This window comes from Protomyctophum parallelum (assembly GCF_964188405.1).
Source record: "Protomyctophum parallelum genome assembly, chromosome: 1".
Taxonomy (NCBI): Eukaryota; Metazoa; Chordata; class Actinopteri; order Myctophiformes; family Myctophidae; genus Protomyctophum; species Protomyctophum parallelum.
In genome coordinates, this window is record NC_139697.1 from 36590627 (window position 1) to 36610165 (window position 19539).

A 19539-nucleotide genomic window follows, 5' to 3' on the forward strand; every position below is an offset into this window, starting at 1 on the left:
CGGGATCCCCCAGGAGGAAGTTACTAATGTTGCTCTGGAGAGGAATGTCTGGAGCTCTCTGGTGGAGCTGTTGCCCCTGCGACCCGACTACGGATAAGCGGTTGAAGATGGATGGAAGGAAGCTTACAGAAGGTAAAGTCACGGTCACGTGACTGGGCTGCGCCATGACATGCTCGGTGGCAAATCTCATACGAGACGTTCAATACATGGCGGTGAATAGAGCAGGTTGGACCAGCTCATGATAAACAAACATTTTTACACACACACACACACACACACACACAATTCACTAAACCACTTGTATAATATTTTACACTTTAGATTTAAATAGCAAATCTACAAGCTCTATAAACGTGTCACATCACGACACATTCCGAGCTTCTAGATATTCTATCTTCGAAACATTTAGAATATTGCTGATTAATAATACGATTAGTTAATAATCTTAATCTGCAAAGTAACAAGTAACTAAAGCTGTCAAATGATTGTAGAGTAAAATTAGTAAAGTGAATTTGCGTCTCAGTCGATGTCGTCGAGTAGAAGTATAAAGTATAAAAAATGGAAATACTACAGTAAACGTACCTCAAAATTGTACTTAAGTACAGTACTTTCCACGACTGCAGCAGTTTATGGATGCAGATGAAATGTTCCTCTTCTTGCGGCCCCTATCTCCCATTCCAGCCCGGCAGCAAGACAAGTTTCCAGTGCATTCTGGTGGGGAAATACTGGCTTGACCATTACCAATTAAATTCCTTTTAATTTAATATAATTAAACACTTTACAAAAAATGTACAAGTACACAACAGGTCATTGTTGATGTTAGTCATAAACCAAACCATAAATTAATGGATGTTTTACTATGTTAGTACTGCATGGAGCACCGGAACAACAAAGCTTTTTTTATGGTATGGAGAAATACACACTAGCTCGCAAGTGCAAAATAAAAGTCTGTTACATCAAATAAATCACATCCCACTTTTGACACACTAACCTTTGATGCTTGGATGCAACAACAACAAAAAACCTTGACAATAAAGAACATTTCAAAGGGAAAATGTTCCCTTGCCAACAACAGTTTGCAAAAGTGAGGCCACAAACCATGAAATGAACAATCCTGGAACCAAAAGTACGAGCAAGGAGAATTAGTGAGTGTCGATTTCAATCTGTGTCCCTTTCGACTTCTTTAAGAACAGAGTGAAAGCAGCGTGCTGGTGGCACAGAAAATCTAGGCCAGGTCCTCAACATTAGCTGTGAGTACCTACGACCCCTTAAAGGCGTAGTGAAACGGAAATATAGGACATTTTATTTTTAAGTTTCAGACGGTTTCAAGTTGAAACACCGCTTTGAAGTTTCTGAACCAATCAGTAGCTAGGGACGGTAGCTATGCTACGCAGGACAGCATGGAGTGTGTTTGTTTACAAGTCAGATGGTCGGCCAGCTGTACCAGTTAACTGTTATGTGGCTTATTTCTACCGTATAATGTTTTCAGATACATATGTTAGCGTGATGATTAAGTTGAAACCGAGTAATACACTGGGAATAAAAACGGATGATTTCAGTAATCAGTAGCAGCTGTGCTGAACGGATGCGCACATATGGGGAATTAAACGGGCGAGCTTAATTTTTATTGGCTTTTATCGGCCTCGACACGTCATCACACAGCACGTTTTCGTTTTCAGGAAGTAATAAAAAAATGTTGGCATCCATTGTTAGGTACTGTATGCTCATATGATGACCACAGATATGGTCTAAAAGTGTGAATTTCACTTCACCTTAATTTCACTACACCTTTAAGGACATCACACCTTTTGTATGTGGGGTTCAGCACTAACAGACAATAACCTCAAGCAAGTGCAAATCTGTGTCCTGAAGCTTGTTTACTTTAATGATTGTCAATTGATTGTGTTCTGGCTTGGATCAATGGAAGTACCGTAGTATACTTTAAGTTCATATTGTCCTTTAATTTTTCTAAGTTTTTAAGAAAAAATGCCATGACATTGTTTATTTTCATCAAATATTATCATTAAAATCTTATTGTTTTGGCAATTATTTGGGGTCCTACTTGCAATATCCTCACGGCCCACCAATGGGTTGGGAACCACTGCTCTAGGGAGTGTGATCAACCCTGGAGGACTGACTGCAGCTTCGTATCGACTGGCACTACTCTGGCTGGGACAGTAAGCTGTGACCTGTGGTCTGTGTAAACTAAAGCCATACGTCAGTGAGACTTTAGTTTAAACAGTGACTTCTGACATGCTCACATCTACTTGCAGGAGTTTTCCTTTCAAAACTACAGTATGTACAAAATAAATAATAAAGGTGCAAGCAGCAATAGCGGGGGCCAAGCAACGAGTGCAACACTCCACAGCAACAGCATGTGGTCAAACGGGGGCGGGGGGCATGAGATATGTCTGTTCAAAGTTCCTGTCTTCAATCAATTGCTATATCGCCCGCTGCAGCGTTTGCCCTCTAATAAACATTTTACAGTATTCGTGGCCGCTGTGCCTCTTTGTTATAATACAAACGGCAACTAAATAGGAATGAAAAAGGCAAGCCTGCAAAAATAAAAAAAACAACATGGCTACTCTAAGACTTGAGGTCTGAGGCTAAGGCAGATCGTTGTGGATTGTGAATTTATGGTTTCGCAGTGGTTCTGTCTTCCTTCTGAGCACTTTCTTCGATCACAGTGATCTGCATGCCTGGCACATTTTGGCTGACGTCCAACTGCGGTACCATCAGTCCGACCCTCCTCGCGCGCCTGGCCACATGCCTGCTGCTTGCCGAAGGCAGTGGTACAGTGATTGAATTAGCTCTCTGGAGGCACGGGCGCTTGGTCTGCCGCTTGGCTGGAGGTGTTTATTTTCTTCTTTCTCTTAAAGATATTTTCTGGATAGTTCAGTGGAAGAGTGACAGGAAACAGGGAGAGAGATTCGGGGAGTGACACGCCGCAAAGGCCGCTGGGCTTGGGAATTGAACACGCAACTCTGGCAGGCTGCATTAGAGCCTATTATGTGGTATGTGCCTTAATCACTAGGCCACCGGCGCCCCAATATTGCCTGGAAATGTTTTTAAAACGGCCTGTGGGCTGGAGCAGCGTTTGCACCTGCTCTTCCAACTGCTCTTCCAGTTATGGGCGGGACAGAGATCACATCGTCCACAGTCCACATTGAGGTATATTCAATGTCCCCATCATGTTTATCAGGTCTGGCACCTTCCTCCAGGTGCCAGAGTCTTGGTTCAGCGATGCCCTTCCAGACGCTTAGCGTCTCCTCTACAACAAAACACGCAATTCACACCTGTCTCACTCAATGAGTGCGTGTAAGTAATACTCTGGTTATGGAAATGGTCATGGGACTTCCAAAGTGGAGGCAAGTATTATAACAAACACTTTACAATAAGACAACCATTGTTACAGTGTAACTACGCCATTAAGTACAGTGTCGAGGTCACAGGATGTTGTTGCCCTACTACGGGGTGGGAGCAGGCCACTCCTTTAACACATTTCCTGTCAAGTGTTCCTCTGGTTTGGCGGGTTTTAGTGGCACCAAATGGTACAGGTTATAAATAAAGGTATCATCGGTACAGAAGGGTGTCATCAGTGTAGCGTTTTACAGTCAGTGAACGTGTTGTTCTCAGCGTCATTAATGAAGAGGTCGTGTTTGATCCAGACATTGAAAAGACGACAACCAGAGCTGTGCAGAAGGACTGAGGAGCCGAGGGTTCAAGTCCCATAGAGTCGAGACGCGAAAACCAAGGTGTTAGAAACTGTAGCAACCTCTAGTGATGTGGATCAATGCTATCTGACCTCCAGACAGTCCAGGTACTCCTGGGCCAGTTCATAACAGAACCGATACTGCTCCTGAAACACAAACACACACAAAGCTTACAGGAGGTAAAGTCATGGTCACGTGACTGGGCTGCGCCATGATGCTCTCGGTGGCAAATACTCATACCAGACGTTCAATACATGGCAGTGAATAGAGCCAGTTGGACCAGCTCATGATAAACAAACATTCACACACAAACACACACACACGCACACTCACACTCACATTCACACACACACACACACACACACACCTAACTCAGTACACACGTTAAGGCTGTGACAAACACCAACAGAACAATAACCTTTTTTTCCCTGGCTGAGGCAGGGCTTCCCAGACCATGTTTTATACAATGTAACATAATGTTTGCGGTTTATTTACATCAACTTCTGATGTGCTTTACTATTAATAGCCTTAGATATTTAGCCGTTTCTGGCGATAGACACAGTGGTCAAATGGTGCACCATCTCTCTACATAGTGGTTTGTACCTCCTGAGATAACCGTTCATGGTACATTGCTGATTGCTGACAGAGTGCAGAAATGTAAACCACAAGCTCAGTGTCATTTGTGTCTGAGCAATCCCACATGATGTTCGGCTAGTTAGAAAATCTTGAATGTGCAAAAACTGCAGAACTGAACGTCAGCAAAGGCCTACATTGTGACTCAGTCAGTCATACTGAGAACACCTTGTCCAGGGGAGCTGTGAAGCTAAACCTGTATGAAAAGCATACACCAGGGTCTCTACAGGTGTGGAGCGCCCTGAGTGTTTATCTGTCTCGCTGCTTGATGTTACAAGTAATTATGCTTACGCTGATCTACGTGGTAAAGCATAATTCATAGGGAGTATGGGAGCTTGCTTTTTGTAACAGTCATTCGTTTGTTAGGCCAGTGTTTCTCAACCTATGTACCGCGGCACTTTACTGTGCCTTTGATATGTCCAGGTGTGCCGCCTGATTTGTCAGAAAGTAACACTAAGTGTGTTACTTAAGTAGTGTTACTTTCTGTCAAAATCAGGCGGCACACTAACCCTCCCCCGAAAGCAATATTATAGCTGCTGGGCTGCAGGCTTCCTATTGTTGCGTTGTCACACGTCTAACCATTAGACGTGCGATAACAACAACACGGAACAATAGACTAACAACGCTCGGCCATTGAAATGTTAATGCTTAGATGCATGCAGAAGACGCTACATTTCGCTCCCTCCCGAAAGACTGGAACGCGCAGAGCGCATATGCACGTAGACAGCAGACACATACAGTCCTACATGTCCCCCGACCCAAACACTGAGGAGGTAAAGTAAACGTGACGTTGTTGTGATTAAACATAATGTGCCACGAATGTGCCATAGATGTCCAAACATGATCGCCTCGTTCGGCCAACAAAATATATCTCCCTCCCTCGACAGAAGCGCAGTGATGCCTGATTTATTCTTCGTCGTACACGTGTTATGCTTGCATGCTGAAAATGGCTGATCGACAAGCTCACAACGCGTTGCCGACGCAACGCGTTGTGAGCTTGTCGATCAGCTATTTTTAGCACGTGGAAATATGCAGGCTGTGAGAACTGAGACCCTTCACAATAAAAGCATGCAGCTTTCACAAGATGGCCCATAATAAAGACAAGGAAAAGGATTAAGAATTAGGTGGCATTTCACATTGCATATGAGCTATTTTTGTCTCCAAAATGTATTTAAAAAAATATATATAATAAGGAATTAATTTGGATAATGGTAATGGAGATATTGTAAAAGTTGTCACTTTATTAATCCCAACACTGTATGTATATATATATATATATATATAGATAGGCCTATACACCGTATGGTGTGCCCCGAGATTTTTAGGCTATGAAAAGTGTGCCCTGGAGCAAAAAAGGTTGGGAAACACTGTGTTAGGCAGTAGTTAGAGTAGAGAGTTTATATAGTTTAATCCTTTGTAACCCTTCTTTTCCTTTTGTTGGTTAGGTTTAGATAGAGGGTTCATTTGGTTCCTAGAGTAGGTATAGTCTGTTTTGTTTGTTTCTCTGCCCCATACAGCCGGTTTTTCGCTATTGTATAATTTAAATAACATTGAACTTGACACTTGTAAACTTGAGTAGAGGGCTCAGCCCCTATATTTGATTTGGTTGGAAACCCAGAAACTATCGTTATTAGTCCGTACAGGTTGTCAAGAAGGGAATTCTTGACTAAATGGAATTATGTCATTTTGTTCTTATTGACCGCCCTAAACAGAGGGAAAAAAGTTATTGTTCAGTAGAGAGTATGCTACAGCATTGAGGCACTGACGCTAGAACTGTGCGAAGCCAGGCGGTAATATGAATCCGTTTGCTGGACAAGGTAGCTGAATAAACATACGGTAGCTGTTTCAGTAGAACCTCATGAATAAACATGTACCAATTACTCAGCCTACAAAGTGCTAAAGAGGGCCAGCCGACTCTCCTATAGAGAGAGCCAAGATAATTTCATAACGTGTGTGATGATGAAATAGGATGTAACAAGCCATGATACTGTGGTTATGTGGATGTGACACATCGCACCTGGCTGAACCTACAGTCAAGGGCAGGCCAGAAAAAGGCATACATTTATAGCAGGATAATAATAATAAAAACAGAAACTTTTAACTCACCATGGTCTCCACCATGTTTGGCTTTGAGTTGCGCAGCGTTTTGGCAGCGAAGAAAGAGTCGACCACTCTGTGATGGCGGATCATTTCCAGGATCATGGTGCAGGCACAGAAAGTACCACTTCTACCACCTCCGTTCCTGTTCCCAACAAAGACAAACACGCACATAGACTCACTGTTCACTTCAAAGGGAGTTGTAAGGATCACTGTATCACTGTGTGGATGATGTTAGTATCACTGTGTGTTTCATGTTGTATCAGAGTATGGACTCACAGGCAGTGGACGATGGTGCGTCCCTCTCCACATTCCTCCTGCCAGTTGTGCACCTGGGCCAGCAGGCTGAGGAAGGCCTTCTTGGAGTCGGGAATGTCACGGTACGGTGACCAGCGCAGGAACTGGAAGTGACGCACCACCAGCGGACCTTCCTGAATCTGGACACAGAGACAATGTGTGGTTTTGGGGGGTTACATTTCTTTCATTAAATTGTGGACACCCGTTCACCTTCTCCTACCAAACCACTCCGTTAGCACACATCTCTCCTTCTCCTACCAAACCACTCCGTTAGCACACATCTCTCCATTAGCACACATCTCTCCATGCACAAAACATCCTGCACACCACCCAAATCCATATGCACTACATCGCTTCCCCACAACTGCCATATTTACTGTACAAATATTACTTTGGCTGTGATGCAAATTACATCACAAATTTCCCACTCAGCGCCCCACACACACACACTTCCTATTTGCGACGCGTGACGGTAGGATGAGCGGGCCACAGGCCCGCAAAATTCTAGTTTATATATTTTATACCTCTTAAATCTTCTTTTAATTCATCTCTTGTCCAAGTCTTAATCTCTTGTATGGCATCTTATAAGTAGTTGTATTCTTTATCTACGTCTTGCTGCTTGTGCTTAATTTCACCCGGCTATACCCTGTAAAATGCAAATAAAATGTATTATTATAATTTATTTATTTGTTATTACTAGTCCATTCGGACTTACCCGTGTGATGTTCTGAATGTGGAACAGACGTATGATGACGTCATCGTCGGCCGTTCTGGACAGAAGCTCCACCGTCATCGGTCCATACTGCTGGAGTCCTGGTTCAGGCCAGTACTGAAGACATGGCTGAGAGAGAGAGAGAGAGAGAGAGAGAGAGAGAGAGAGAGAGTCAGATAAGGAGGACAAATCATGATGTCACAGCCCGCCATGAGGCACAGTAACAAGACACCCGAGTATTGACAACAGCGACAATATTAGCCTAAATGACAGTGATTACATTCAAAAGGAGTCATGAATTAAATGAACAAAACAACAACCAGTCACGTACTGTATGCCTCCCCTCCTTTTGACTAATTCAACAGCTTAATTCATTAGCATGAGCTCATTATAAATGAATGCGGTAGGGGAACCTTGGCTGTGGCTTGGAGCTGATGGAAATAGTCTAGAACGTAGTGCCACAAACACGTGGGAAGTCCTAGAGTTCCCAAGGAGAAAAGAAATCCAAGGTGACAATAGAGAAGACCATTGTATAATGCTAAAATAGTTTTAATGCCTTCAAACAGCTATCATCCTCGAAACGCGTTGCCGAGTAGTCTGTAGCTTTTAAGTAGTTTTAAGCCAAGTTTGTTCTTTTACGTAAACAAAACAGCTGAAAGGCGTTCAAACATTTTTTGCATTACACAGTGGTCTCCCTCCTCTTATGTTTTTGCCTTGGACAGTAACTAAGCACATTTAGAGAGTGGAAGAGTAGAGCACTTCCATCACTGGGAGTTTGTGTAGCTCCAATCGGAACTGCTGTATAATTATGTGACAACCCCCTGTCCCACTGGGAAATAACATCATGAGGAGACAGCTTTTATTATCTCTTTTTTCTTTTGAGAGAGATGAAATCCTTTCAGTTATTTTCTTTTTCAAATGAATAATGGCTTCAGGGTGTCAGTTTTACATTGAAGAAAACCTAAGTCTAACTAAGAAAATAAAAAGTACCCCTAACTAAAAGTCCCTAAACAAATGAAAACAAAGATACAATTATACTAACCTAACTAAGAAAAATACAATAAATTGGATCAAACAAAAACTACTAAACTACGGTATGGGAAAGTAGCGTTTTACAATAATAGAATAAATAACTTAGGATCTAGCCTGGTCTAGCCAGCCTGCTTTCTGGTCTAGAGGGGCGGGAAAGGAGCAACCGCTGTAGAAATGTCCATGCAATTTGATCAAAGATACGAGAGATCGATTTTAAATGTTTTTTCATATAATTCAAAATGGCGGGTGATCTAAAGGTCAGAGGTCAAAAGTAAGAATGAAACTTGTTTTGCATGAGGAGACGCATGTGTGTATCGAAGTTTCATTGCCGATGGTTAAAACTTAAACGGTTCATGAGCTATGCACGTTCAAAGTTTGCAGATTGTGACACCGGCTAATATTGGCCAATATTGTTGATTCCAAAAAAGTAAAGGTTGTCCCCTCTGCTCCCAGATGTTTGAAATTTTAGCAGTCAAGAAAATCGAATCGCTTTTTAATCAGCTGGTGCCATGTTTCCAATGGAACCTTAGCAGCACTGTGCATGCGGACGGGGGTCGACTGGCCACAGGCTGGCTAAAAAAGCAGGGGGGAACATCTTGGTACGATGTGTGGATAAAGAATCAAGAATAGTGGCCAATATTTGCCGATGTCGCAATCTGCCGGCACCCCTACGCTGTGGGACCTCATCTTGGCGCTATATAGCTGAGGCAGAGGTTCCAAATTGTGCTAGGGGTTTGTGCACAACAAGACCACGGACCCCATTAAATAAAACTGATAAGGGCTCTGTCCCCGGGCCAGGCGAGTGGGAGGAACTCACGGGGGAGCGATGGCGTTGACATGCTAATGATGTTAGCGGTGACAACAAGGAAAGGTGGAGAAGGGAGGAGGCCCCAGAGGAGTTGATAATGTATTGTCACAGTGATGGAATGGTATTAACAGGTGACATTGGGCAGGAGGACCTATAAATATTTATATGCAGAGACAGGAGACGAGCAATCCAGTCTGAGGGGATGATGGGGTCACGCGAGGGAGGTCCAGTTAATCCAGTGAATGAATGAGAGAGAGAGAGAGAGAGAGAGAGAGAGAGAGAGAGAGAGAGAGAGAGAGAGAGAGAGATGAGGAATTCAACATGACAAAGTGACAGAGCAGAAACAGGAAGACGTGCGAACAGAAGAGAAGACATGAACAAACACCAACCAAACGATAAGAATGTGAACACATTCGCATTTCAGCGCTGGGAAGAGGAATACACCACCATGTCTTTACCAAAAGCACTGGCAGCTAAAAAAAAGCCTTTCTGTCGACACACAGCCTTGTATTTGTATGTATGTAATTTATGTATGTAATGTAATAATAGTGGGGAACCCCTGTAACCCTGCATTATTATTGAAAGTCTTTTGTTAGGAAGGGCTGTCACGATTACAAATTTAAGTTGACGAACGCCTGGACGCCTGGGGTTATTTAATCCATTAAATCATAGCGCCGAGCGAATTATAGCAGCGGAGCACATTTAGCGACAGACCAGATGTTATCCCGGATGTGGCTGAAGTAGCTATATATGTATCTTGGCTATATGTAGCCAAAACACTCGATTGACAACAACGGGAGGTATGATAAATTCTAATTCCGTATAACACATAATCTTTTCTTAGAATTGCATGGAATGATTTAGATCAAGAGTTATTCACGTTTTAATATTTTCCATCTCGTCGGCTAAACAGGGGGGGAACATTAACATCGAATGTTGCACAACAGACGCTCCGTCTTGAGCGCTGGGCGTTACTAATTGATAGGGCGAAGAACTCCGTCCTGTGTGCTCAGGGTGTTAACGAATTAAATTGTGATTTTTGCATTGCTACATAAATGCTACAATTTGTATTTCTGTTTGCCTTTAAGGCTTCGTAATCACAAATTGCAGAATGCAGAAATGGTAGATATGACAAATAACTTAAATATACAAAGAAATCACTGACACATTTAATGTTTATATTATTTCCTTTGCAAAAACTTTAGTATCTGCTATTTCTGCTATTTTTAATTTTTGTTTTGTTTTTTGAAAATGTATTTTACATTCCATGTTTCAACATTGAAACGATTGACGGTTATGCAGAAATATTTGCGCTAATCTCAAATAATTGTGATAAGATTATGTACAGTATGTAGGTTAATAAATGTGACAGGCCTAATTAGAAAAAAAACCCTTGATATACAGGATCACGTTTTTACGAGGGGGTCCCACAGAGAAGAAGTGGTGTGCCGTGTCTCACCCAGGCAGAGTTGGACTGGTTGAGTTGGTTCAACATGACCACCGAGGTGCAGCCGTAGTCGAACACCAGCCTCCAGAAGTCCGTGGTGGTCCCTGGCAGGGGGTGGGGCGTCACCACGAAGGCGGCAGCTCGGTGGAAGCTGTCGGCGAGCGCGGCGTTGATGTAGTTGTTGCCCTCTTCGCCCTCAGGGGAGACCAGAAAGGCCAGCGAGCGGTCGGGTGGCAGAACGTCCATGCTGCGGTTCTTCTCACGGTTCCTGGGCATCAGAGAGACGCTGCACTCTTCCATGTCCAGGTGAGGAGTCACCGAGTTCAGTGTCTGACGCACGCAAACAGAGAGACCAAGGTTAGTACAGAAAGCTGCGTTGGTTATAATAGATTTGGATTTTTCATTATAGTTTAGTTTTAGATTATTATTATTTTTTTGTTCAGTCAAGTCAAGTAGTAGTAGTAGTAGTAGTAGTATTTTCGTAATTTTGTTAGCTTTCGTAAACTATAATAACCTTGATTTAAACTGGCAGCTATAAAAGCTGTATAACGACCATGCATCATGAGCTACTGCTACACTGTCGCCAAGTCACTGTTGAAATGTTGCAAATGACATTATCAAAGATGCAGCTGTTCGTTTAGATTGATGAACATCAAAAAAGAAAAGAAAAGAAAAGGGAACTTATTATTTTTTTCCCCACCATTTCAAGCAGGAATTGTGTGGGGAGAGAAGCAGAGTGGAAATTGTGAAACACAAATATATGACTGATTGACACTGCATAATTTGATTGCTGAAGAAAAAGAAAACTGTGTTGCTTTGTCACGGGCGTCAAAAGCTGCAAGCGCCAGCCGTCAATTTGTATCTGATGGCTTCCATTAAGAATAGATAGATTGAATGTCACTTTGTAGTTGCTAGTGTGAATGCCGCATTATACTTACAAACACGTTCTTTTCTCAGTCGAGCACCACAGTCGTGTGACAAAGAGTGACAATTTGTTGTGGACTTTATTGCTACGTCTCCACTTTTAACAGCGCATCCCTCAGTTCACTGGGAGGATACCATTAGTTAAAGGAACCAGGAATAAAGTAATCAATTATAATATAATTTATAACCCTAAACCTAACTTAAAAAATTGAGAATGCATTAGATGCCATCAGTCTGTCAGAAAGTGTGTGTGTGTGTGTGTGTGTGTGTGTGTGTGTGTGTGTGTGTGTGTGTGTGTGTGTGTGTGCGTGCATGCGTGCGTGCCAGCAGGTGTTGATTACAACTGAGGCAAACTGATAACTGGAGAGAGCGAGAAAATGTGAGGAGACTGAGAGATGCGATATCACAGAGAGATAAGGACAAAGGAAGTAACAAAGGATAAATGAAATAAAAATATATAAAACTATTGGATCTAAGTTCCCAGCTGTTTTATATTATTACAAAGATAAATATCTGTAGAAACTTTTAAATACAGTTATATCACTGAAGAACCCTTCAGGATGTTGATGGATAAAAACCCAATCTTATACATTATGAATAAGCATATTATGAGACTCTGGAAATTGAAATTGGCAAAATTGAAGTGATTATCGAACTTGCTTCATATTGTCAACGGCTCCCATTGGTTTAGAATAATTCAATAGAACACAGTGGCTGCTAGCTGCACTGCAATTATCAGGCCATTTAGTTGGAGCTGGCATGTGGACAGACCTAAAAGTTAATTACGCGTCCTGTGAAAATGAGAATTTGTAATTGTGCTCTCCAAAGGTCACCAATCATCAACGATATTAAAAATGCAAAACATACAGGCTACATCTAACCTGACGAGGCAGCACGTAAATAATAGAGCATAAATCTAAATTAACGGAAAGGTCAAACTGACAACAACATGGATCTTCTGCTCCGAGTGTAGAGGCACATAGGATGAACAGTTGTGGACGTTATTTGGAAGCGGTGGTGGTAGAAGTTCCACCATTTTTGACCGGTGCCTAACCACTCCATTACGTAGCAATGTTTGTCTGTATGTCCCTTTGTCTGTCCCCGTGTCTGTCTGTCCCTTTGTCTGTCCCCGTGTCTGTCTGTCCCTTTTCTGTCCCCGTGTCTGTCTGTCCCTTTGTCTGTCCCCGGGTCTGTCTGTCCCTTTGTCTGTCCCGTGTCTGTCTGTCCCTTTGTCCGAGCATGTACGTAAAGCTGCAACACAGTAACTCTGTCATTTCTCAACTGTTTCAGATGCGGGAAGGCTCGTCGAAACCGGGGACCCCCACACGGTACAGTTGCACCGCTCACTTTCACTTCACACAGGTGTGATTTTTTTTTACTTACGTAAAAGTATCAATACGGCAATGTAGAAATACTCTGTGACGAGTAAAAGTCCAGAATTCAAAATGAACTATTAAGTCGCATTTCGACACATTGTGAGCTTGTAGATCGTTTATTTTCGAATGGCTGAAATGTATATAGTTCAAGTGGGTAATGTATGTTTGTAATAATAATCAAAATCTACAAAGTAACTCAAAGTTTAAAATAATTGTTGCGAAGTAAAAGTACAATATTTGCCTCCAAGATATACAGTATTGGAAATTGGAAATACCCCAGTAAAGTAAAAGTACGTCAAAATTGTACTTGCGTATATGTACAGTACTTAGTTACTTTCCACCACTGGTTGGAAGTTTTAATGTGTGCATGAGAGAGAGAGAGAGAGAGAGAGAGGGGGGGGGGGGGCTGCTGGAAATGTGATTGTGCGTGTGAACGGTTGTTGTTCTGGGCCTGTCACATGTCAGACACGGTTGTGTGGCCGCCTCAAAAGCTCGGTGCTATTTTGGAGTGTCTCACAGACCAGAGAGAGAGAAGGAGACAGTGAATGGAATGACGGAGCACAGGCTGGACTCCCGGTTTGTGTGTGTGCGTATGTGTGTGTTTTGTGCCTAGTGAATTTCAGGTTGGTGCGATGCAGTTAAAATGACTAGAAAAAGTGCCCCTCGGGGCACAGGTCTCCACCAGGGCAGGTCATGTTGTGGCCTCCTGGTGGCGCTATAATAGGCCAATGTGAAAAGGGTGCCATTTGTTCTAAAGCAATTGGATGATTTGAGGCATTTTGTTCCAAAAATGTGTTTTGCTAAAATCCACCGCTATAACAGACGGGATATATTCCTCAGTCTAGTAGGAAAGTGAGTGAAGAATTCACGTAAATTGCACGCTGCATTCATGATTTGAGGCTTTTTGTTCAAAACAGGCCAATCCTGCAAACTTTGAAAGCCAATGTTAGCCAATTAGGATGAAATATGAAATATCGGACAGATCCGTTTTAAACACATGACTATAGAGATAGTGTGTAACGATTTGCTGTTTTTCAAAAGTCAGCCTACTGGTGGTGCTATAACAGGCCGCTCTGGAAAATGTGGAGCAGAGGTTCATCGTTGGCATCCAGGGAGTGTGTGTGCAAAATTTGGCATCGGCTGTGTTAACGGTGCCGGAGATTAGCTGTACACAGACGGACACACACACACTCACGGACTCACACACACACACACACACACCCTCACACACACACACACACACACACACACACACACACACACACACACACACACACACACACACACACACACACACACACACACACACACACACACACACACACACACACGGACGGAGTGTAAATCATACTCTCTCCCCATGCCTTCGGCCTGGTGGAGACAATAACTGTCGTACAGCCTGTAATATTTAGTTGCTATGAGACGCAGATGAGATGAGTGCTACAGTAGACTGTATATTTTATGACGTGTGGTGCAGAAGACAGCTAAAGGGAGCAATGACTAGGAACCTACAGACGGCGGGTACGGAGGATTAATGTCTCTAGTGACACCATTAGGCCACAATTTAAACTTAAACAGATCTCAAAATTTAAGAGGTGGATTAATATGAAACGTTACATTCAATCCCCATGGTATTGTCTGCAGCACCACCTTTCAAAATGTCAACCTCGCACACAAGATATCTCATAATCTAATAGGCAGGTTAGACTGATTGCTACCGTTTTTTAGTTTGTTTGTTTTTAACTTCGTTTCTCAGTCTGGTAATCCTTCTATTTTCAAGGGACGGAAATGCAGAAATGCCTTCTGATTGGTCTGGTGGGGGACCAGTGTTTTCCAATGTAAAACTCCAGTCACTTCCTACGAAATTGGTAACATTTGAAAATGCAAGTCCCTGGCCAGCCTGTGTAGCGAAATGAGAGAAAAACTAACGTAGCGAATCAGTCTGGAATCCAGGATAGATTGCATTAGTCTTGCCCAGATCATTAAGAATATGCTTGCTAATTATGTCTCCACAGGGATAGTCTTTGTGTGTGTGCGTACACATGTGTGCGTTACCTGGAACTCTTCTCTGAGCTGTGTGGTGTTGCTCTGTGAATCCACCTTCAGCATGTCTTTATAGGTCAGAGCAAAGTCATTAACAGGGATGGCCGTCTCTCCACACAGACACGCCTCCAGGATGGCATCGTGGATGAACACATACTGCTCCTAAAAGCACACAATCACAAACTTGTGAATATGACAGGAAGGTACAGAGCAAATTGTTCTTCCTGAGGAGGATCAATGTGTCCAACAGTAGGCTGCAGAGGTTACCAGCTAGACAGTGTCCTCTTCGCTATTGTGTGTGTGTGTGTGTGTGTGTGTGTGTGTGTGTGTGTGTGTGTGTGTGGGGGGGGGGGGGGGTCAAGGGGGAAACAACACAAGGGATGCCCACAAACTTAGAGAGGAAGACTAGCTCTGTAGTTGAACTTGACGTTTGAGCAACTCAATGTCAAAATGTGTAGAGTAAAGAATAACAGTATGCTTTGGAACATGGTCTGAACATTCATGGTACATCATTATCAGACCTCAATTTACCCTCCAGCTTATTGTTTGCCATAATGACTGGCTATCCACACGTCTCACGTTTTGTTTTATAATGCATTGCAATTTGAATGGGTCCTGGCTAGAATGGGTGTCCTGGCCAAATTGGCCATGAGGACATGGTAGGGAACACTTCTTAATTATTGATTTATATTGTGGAATTTTGGCAATTTAACAGACTTCTCAGGCAGGCCAGTCTTCCATTTACACCCAGGGTTAGTGTTGTACTGACGTAGTGTTCTTGAGAGCAAGCCCTAACTGCTCCCGATGATGCCTTGCATGTTTTTCTCCGCCTTCTGTGTGTGAATAGTTGTGAGAATGTGTGAATGTAATGCACATTGTAAAGCGCTTTACACCACACAGCCTTTCAGTTTCTACAAGCTCACAGAGTGAGATTTTTAAGACATGGCTCTCAAAACTAGAATTACTCTAAGTAAGAGAGGGATTTGAACACACTCACTATTTTTCCACATTTTTTATTTAAGGTACTTTGTTTAATATCACTTTAAAGTTTAAATTCGATCTCTGTGTAAATACACAGTATACAGCCTTATATGATAGTGGAAACTGACCTCTGTCTGGATCATGTTGATGCGTCGTGAACAGAGGGTTTTGACACAGTTGTAGATGTCCACCACGCCTTCACATTCAGCCATGTCCAGCATGACGTCCAGAACGATGTAGCAGCCTGTCCGTCCCGCCCCCATGCTGGAGAGAAGGCAAAACGTTGACACGGTTCAATCGAGTGCTGGTCACCTCTTAAGCCCAAACCACACCTTCACTTCGAGACGCAACAAAACGGTTTTAGGTTTAGTCCCAGCAGTGTATATGACACAAGTGATTCAATTGGTTCAATTCAATGGTTGCTTGCAACTACCGTACATGCGTCTACATGCAACCGTTTGGTTGCAAGGAGTTGCATGATGACCTATTGGTTTGGTTTGGGCTTTACACTCAGTCACACTACAATGGCTACGTTTTGGAATGACACAGCATGAGGCGATTTATCAACGAACCAGTGGTTCTCAAAGTGGGGGCCACTATGGGTCCTTGGAAGGGTTCCACGGGGTCCCAGCTAATTTTGTTAATATAGCGTAAGTTCAACCACTTGCCTATTCAAAAATAGTTGATCTACAAGATCACAACGGTGTGTGGGGTCAGGTACCTGCAGTGCACCACCACAGGTCCGGCGTCGGGGGGCATGGAGCTCTTAACGCGGCGCAGGAAGGCCAGCAGTCCCGTGGCGTGGTAGGGAACGCCGTGCTCCGGCCAGGACGTGAAATGGAACTGGCACACCTCGTGTTTGGCAGGGTATCCTCTCTGCACAAACAATTCGAGAGTCTCACTGAGATGCTATCATGAGGACGGCCCAACAAATTATACATCCAACAATACAATTATAAACCTAACAATGGTGTTTGCTGAAAGAAGGCCACAAACAGAAAATGACATTAAAGTCACCAAGTGAGATGTGCTGGAAAAGAGAGCACGTACTGTATAGTATAGAAGACTGACACAGAATTTACTCTCCATGTACATAAGGGATATATACAACCGTTGTTTGAGTCGTGCTGCTTTGGAGGTGCAACGTGATGTGGGCGTCATGCTGCCAGACTGTGTAACTATTTGTATTATAGCTGGCCTTGTGTCAATTCCTTTTGATATTGTATAGATTTGTGTGAAAGCACGATTTCATTTACTTCATTTTGAGTTTTGTGTGGTGTCTCCCAGTCATAGTCACTAAACTAGAAGTTTTGGCTCATTTACATGGCTCAGATACATGCCATTGGAACCGAGAGGTGGGTGGCATGGACAGAACAGGTTTAACAATAGAACATGTGTGAGTGGGTAGGTACCTGACAGAGGATGAGTAATAGCATGTCCACAGGATGTGTATGTGTGCGTATGTGTGTGTGTGTGCGTGCGTGCGTGCGTGTGTGTGTGTGTGTGTGTGTGCGTGTGTCTCACCCTCTCCAGAGCAAAGGTGCGGACGGTGTATTCTGCTAGAGTTTCAGTCTTCAGCAACGTTACATTGATGTCTCCATACAGTTCACTGTCATCAGGCCAGTACTTACAGCACTTTATCTGGACAAACAAACAGTATTTGTATTAAAGTGGGTTTTGTGTGTGTGTGTGTGTGTGTGTGTGTGTGTGTGTGTGTGTGTGCGTGTGTGTGTGTTAGGGATGTGCGCGGTCGACTAATCGGTTAAACGTGCTGCTGCCAATAGCTTACTAAATACTAGTCATTTGATTTTTTTTTTAAATAATTTCACTGCAGAGTGAAACAGCAGCTCAACGTACATTTCCTGAAGTGTCAAGGTATCTTACAGTACAGGAGTACAGAGTACAGGAGGTACAAATACCATCCCCAATATAAATACAACAACATGGAATGGTCCTCAGGATGTACTGTACGCCAGAGTTGTTAAGTGAACGGTTTTCCCCATTTGGATTTCACATGAGTTGTAATGGAATTTCTTAGATTTTTTTTTTCTTCACAGAATTACTTTTTTGAGAATATTTTATATTTTTAATTTTTTGTAATAATTAATTTATTAACAAAATGTATGAAACAAAACATGAAGGGAGTAAGGGACCCATACAAACTTTTCCGCGACCCACAAATGGGTCCCGACTCCCGACCCAGTGTTTGGGAACAAGTGGACTAGACGCTTTGTGGAATGTCGCTGTGGGCACAATCTGGCAGGCAGAGAAGTCTGAGGAGAGACTTCAGCACCACGGACAGTGCCTAGCTCTTGGCCAGCTGGTTGAAGCGACATAAGTGCCAATTCATCAGCTCAATTTGATGACATCTATTGCTTGTAGCGAGTGCTGTCAGCCTTGGGGTTTAAAAAAAAGCTGCGTGTTTCTCCTTGGAAAGAGCTCACTCTTTTCGTGGAGGACAGAAGCACTGCCAGGCGGTAAGCTACACACTCGTTTACGTTGGGATAATCAGAATTATGAAAGCTGTACATGACGAACTCTTGCTTGTTATGCAGGCAACTTAGGAACTCGCATATTGGACTAAACCCTGTAGGAAATGTTCTTCCCCAAATAAACTGTTCTGCTACAAACTGGAAAAAAACTCACTCTGTTGGTGTCGGTAAGCACTGCATAGTTCACATATTTATCCTTTAACCGCCAGTGAAATTAGTCGCTGCGCAAATCCCTAGTGTGTGAACCTGCCTGTGGCCCCTGTGTACGTAAAAGATGGCAAAGTGTGAAAGGTTTACATATCCTACATTCACAGACGCACAGCTTCATTCAGATCAGCTTAAAAACTCTTATCATGAAAGAATCCTATGAATAAAACAGTGGGAATCCATGACATCAATAAAGGGCTTTGTGTAAAACGTATCTCTGTACCACATGTTCTTCAGTGGCACAGGGTCAGGCGTATAGCAGACTGTAAGAAATAATAGGCTGTTATCAGGGGTGGCTGCTGCATTGCTGCAATCAGAACATCTTGGACCCTGCGTATAAGGAGGTGCGCGTCAGGGGTGTAAGGGGGTGTGCATCACAACATCCAGGACACCGCGAATAAGGGGGTGCGCATCCGGACTTTGACCTTGGAACACTGTCATCAATGTAGCTGGTGATTACTCATGACTCCCTACTTGGCCCCGCAAGAAGACACTACCTCCCACTGCTGCTCTGATACAACTACTGTATATAACAAATGATAAAGGGCAGCTCTGTAAAAGTGTTGCCTCCATCTATCCGGCTTGGTCGGAGGTACGTACCCTGCCCACCTCCACCAGCTTGGTGATCATGACGATGCTGAAGCAGTTCTCCTGCCAAACCATTCTCCAGAAGTCATAGATCATCTCCTGCTTGGGACCTGTGGAGGAGGAGGGCGGGTGCGCATCACACAAACGGGCAAGGGAGAAGGACAGAAAGAGATGGAGATGCAGAAAAGA

General features: G+C 43.2%; 1 protein-coding gene across 1 annotated transcript in view; it reads right to left on the reverse strand.

Annotated features, from left to right (window-relative positions):
- Window positions 1–811: 811 nt before the first annotated feature.
- LOC310876250 (receptor-type tyrosine-protein phosphatase U-like) overlaps window positions 812–19539 on the reverse strand; it is a 155978-nt gene continuing 137250 nt past the window's right edge. Inside the window, exons 20-29 of the mRNA XM_083789734.1 lie at window positions 19363–19460; window positions 17588–17704; window positions 16785–16939; window positions 16192–16327; window positions 15095–15244; window positions 10752–11069; window positions 7456–7581; window positions 6723–6880; window positions 6453–6588; window positions 812–3859 (exon numbers count right to left, since the gene is read on the reverse strand). Of these exons, the coding sequence (XP_083645860.1) occupies window positions 3797–3859; window positions 6453–6588; window positions 6723–6880; window positions 7456–7581; window positions 10752–11069; window positions 15095–15244; window positions 16192–16327; window positions 16785–16939; window positions 17588–17704; window positions 19363–19460 (1457 nt within the window). The 3' untranslated portion in view covers window positions 812–3796. The remainder of the gene's footprint in view (window positions 3860–6452; window positions 6589–6722; window positions 6881–7455; window positions 7582–10751; window positions 11070–15094; window positions 15245–16191; window positions 16328–16784; window positions 16940–17587; window positions 17705–19362; window positions 19461–19539) is intronic.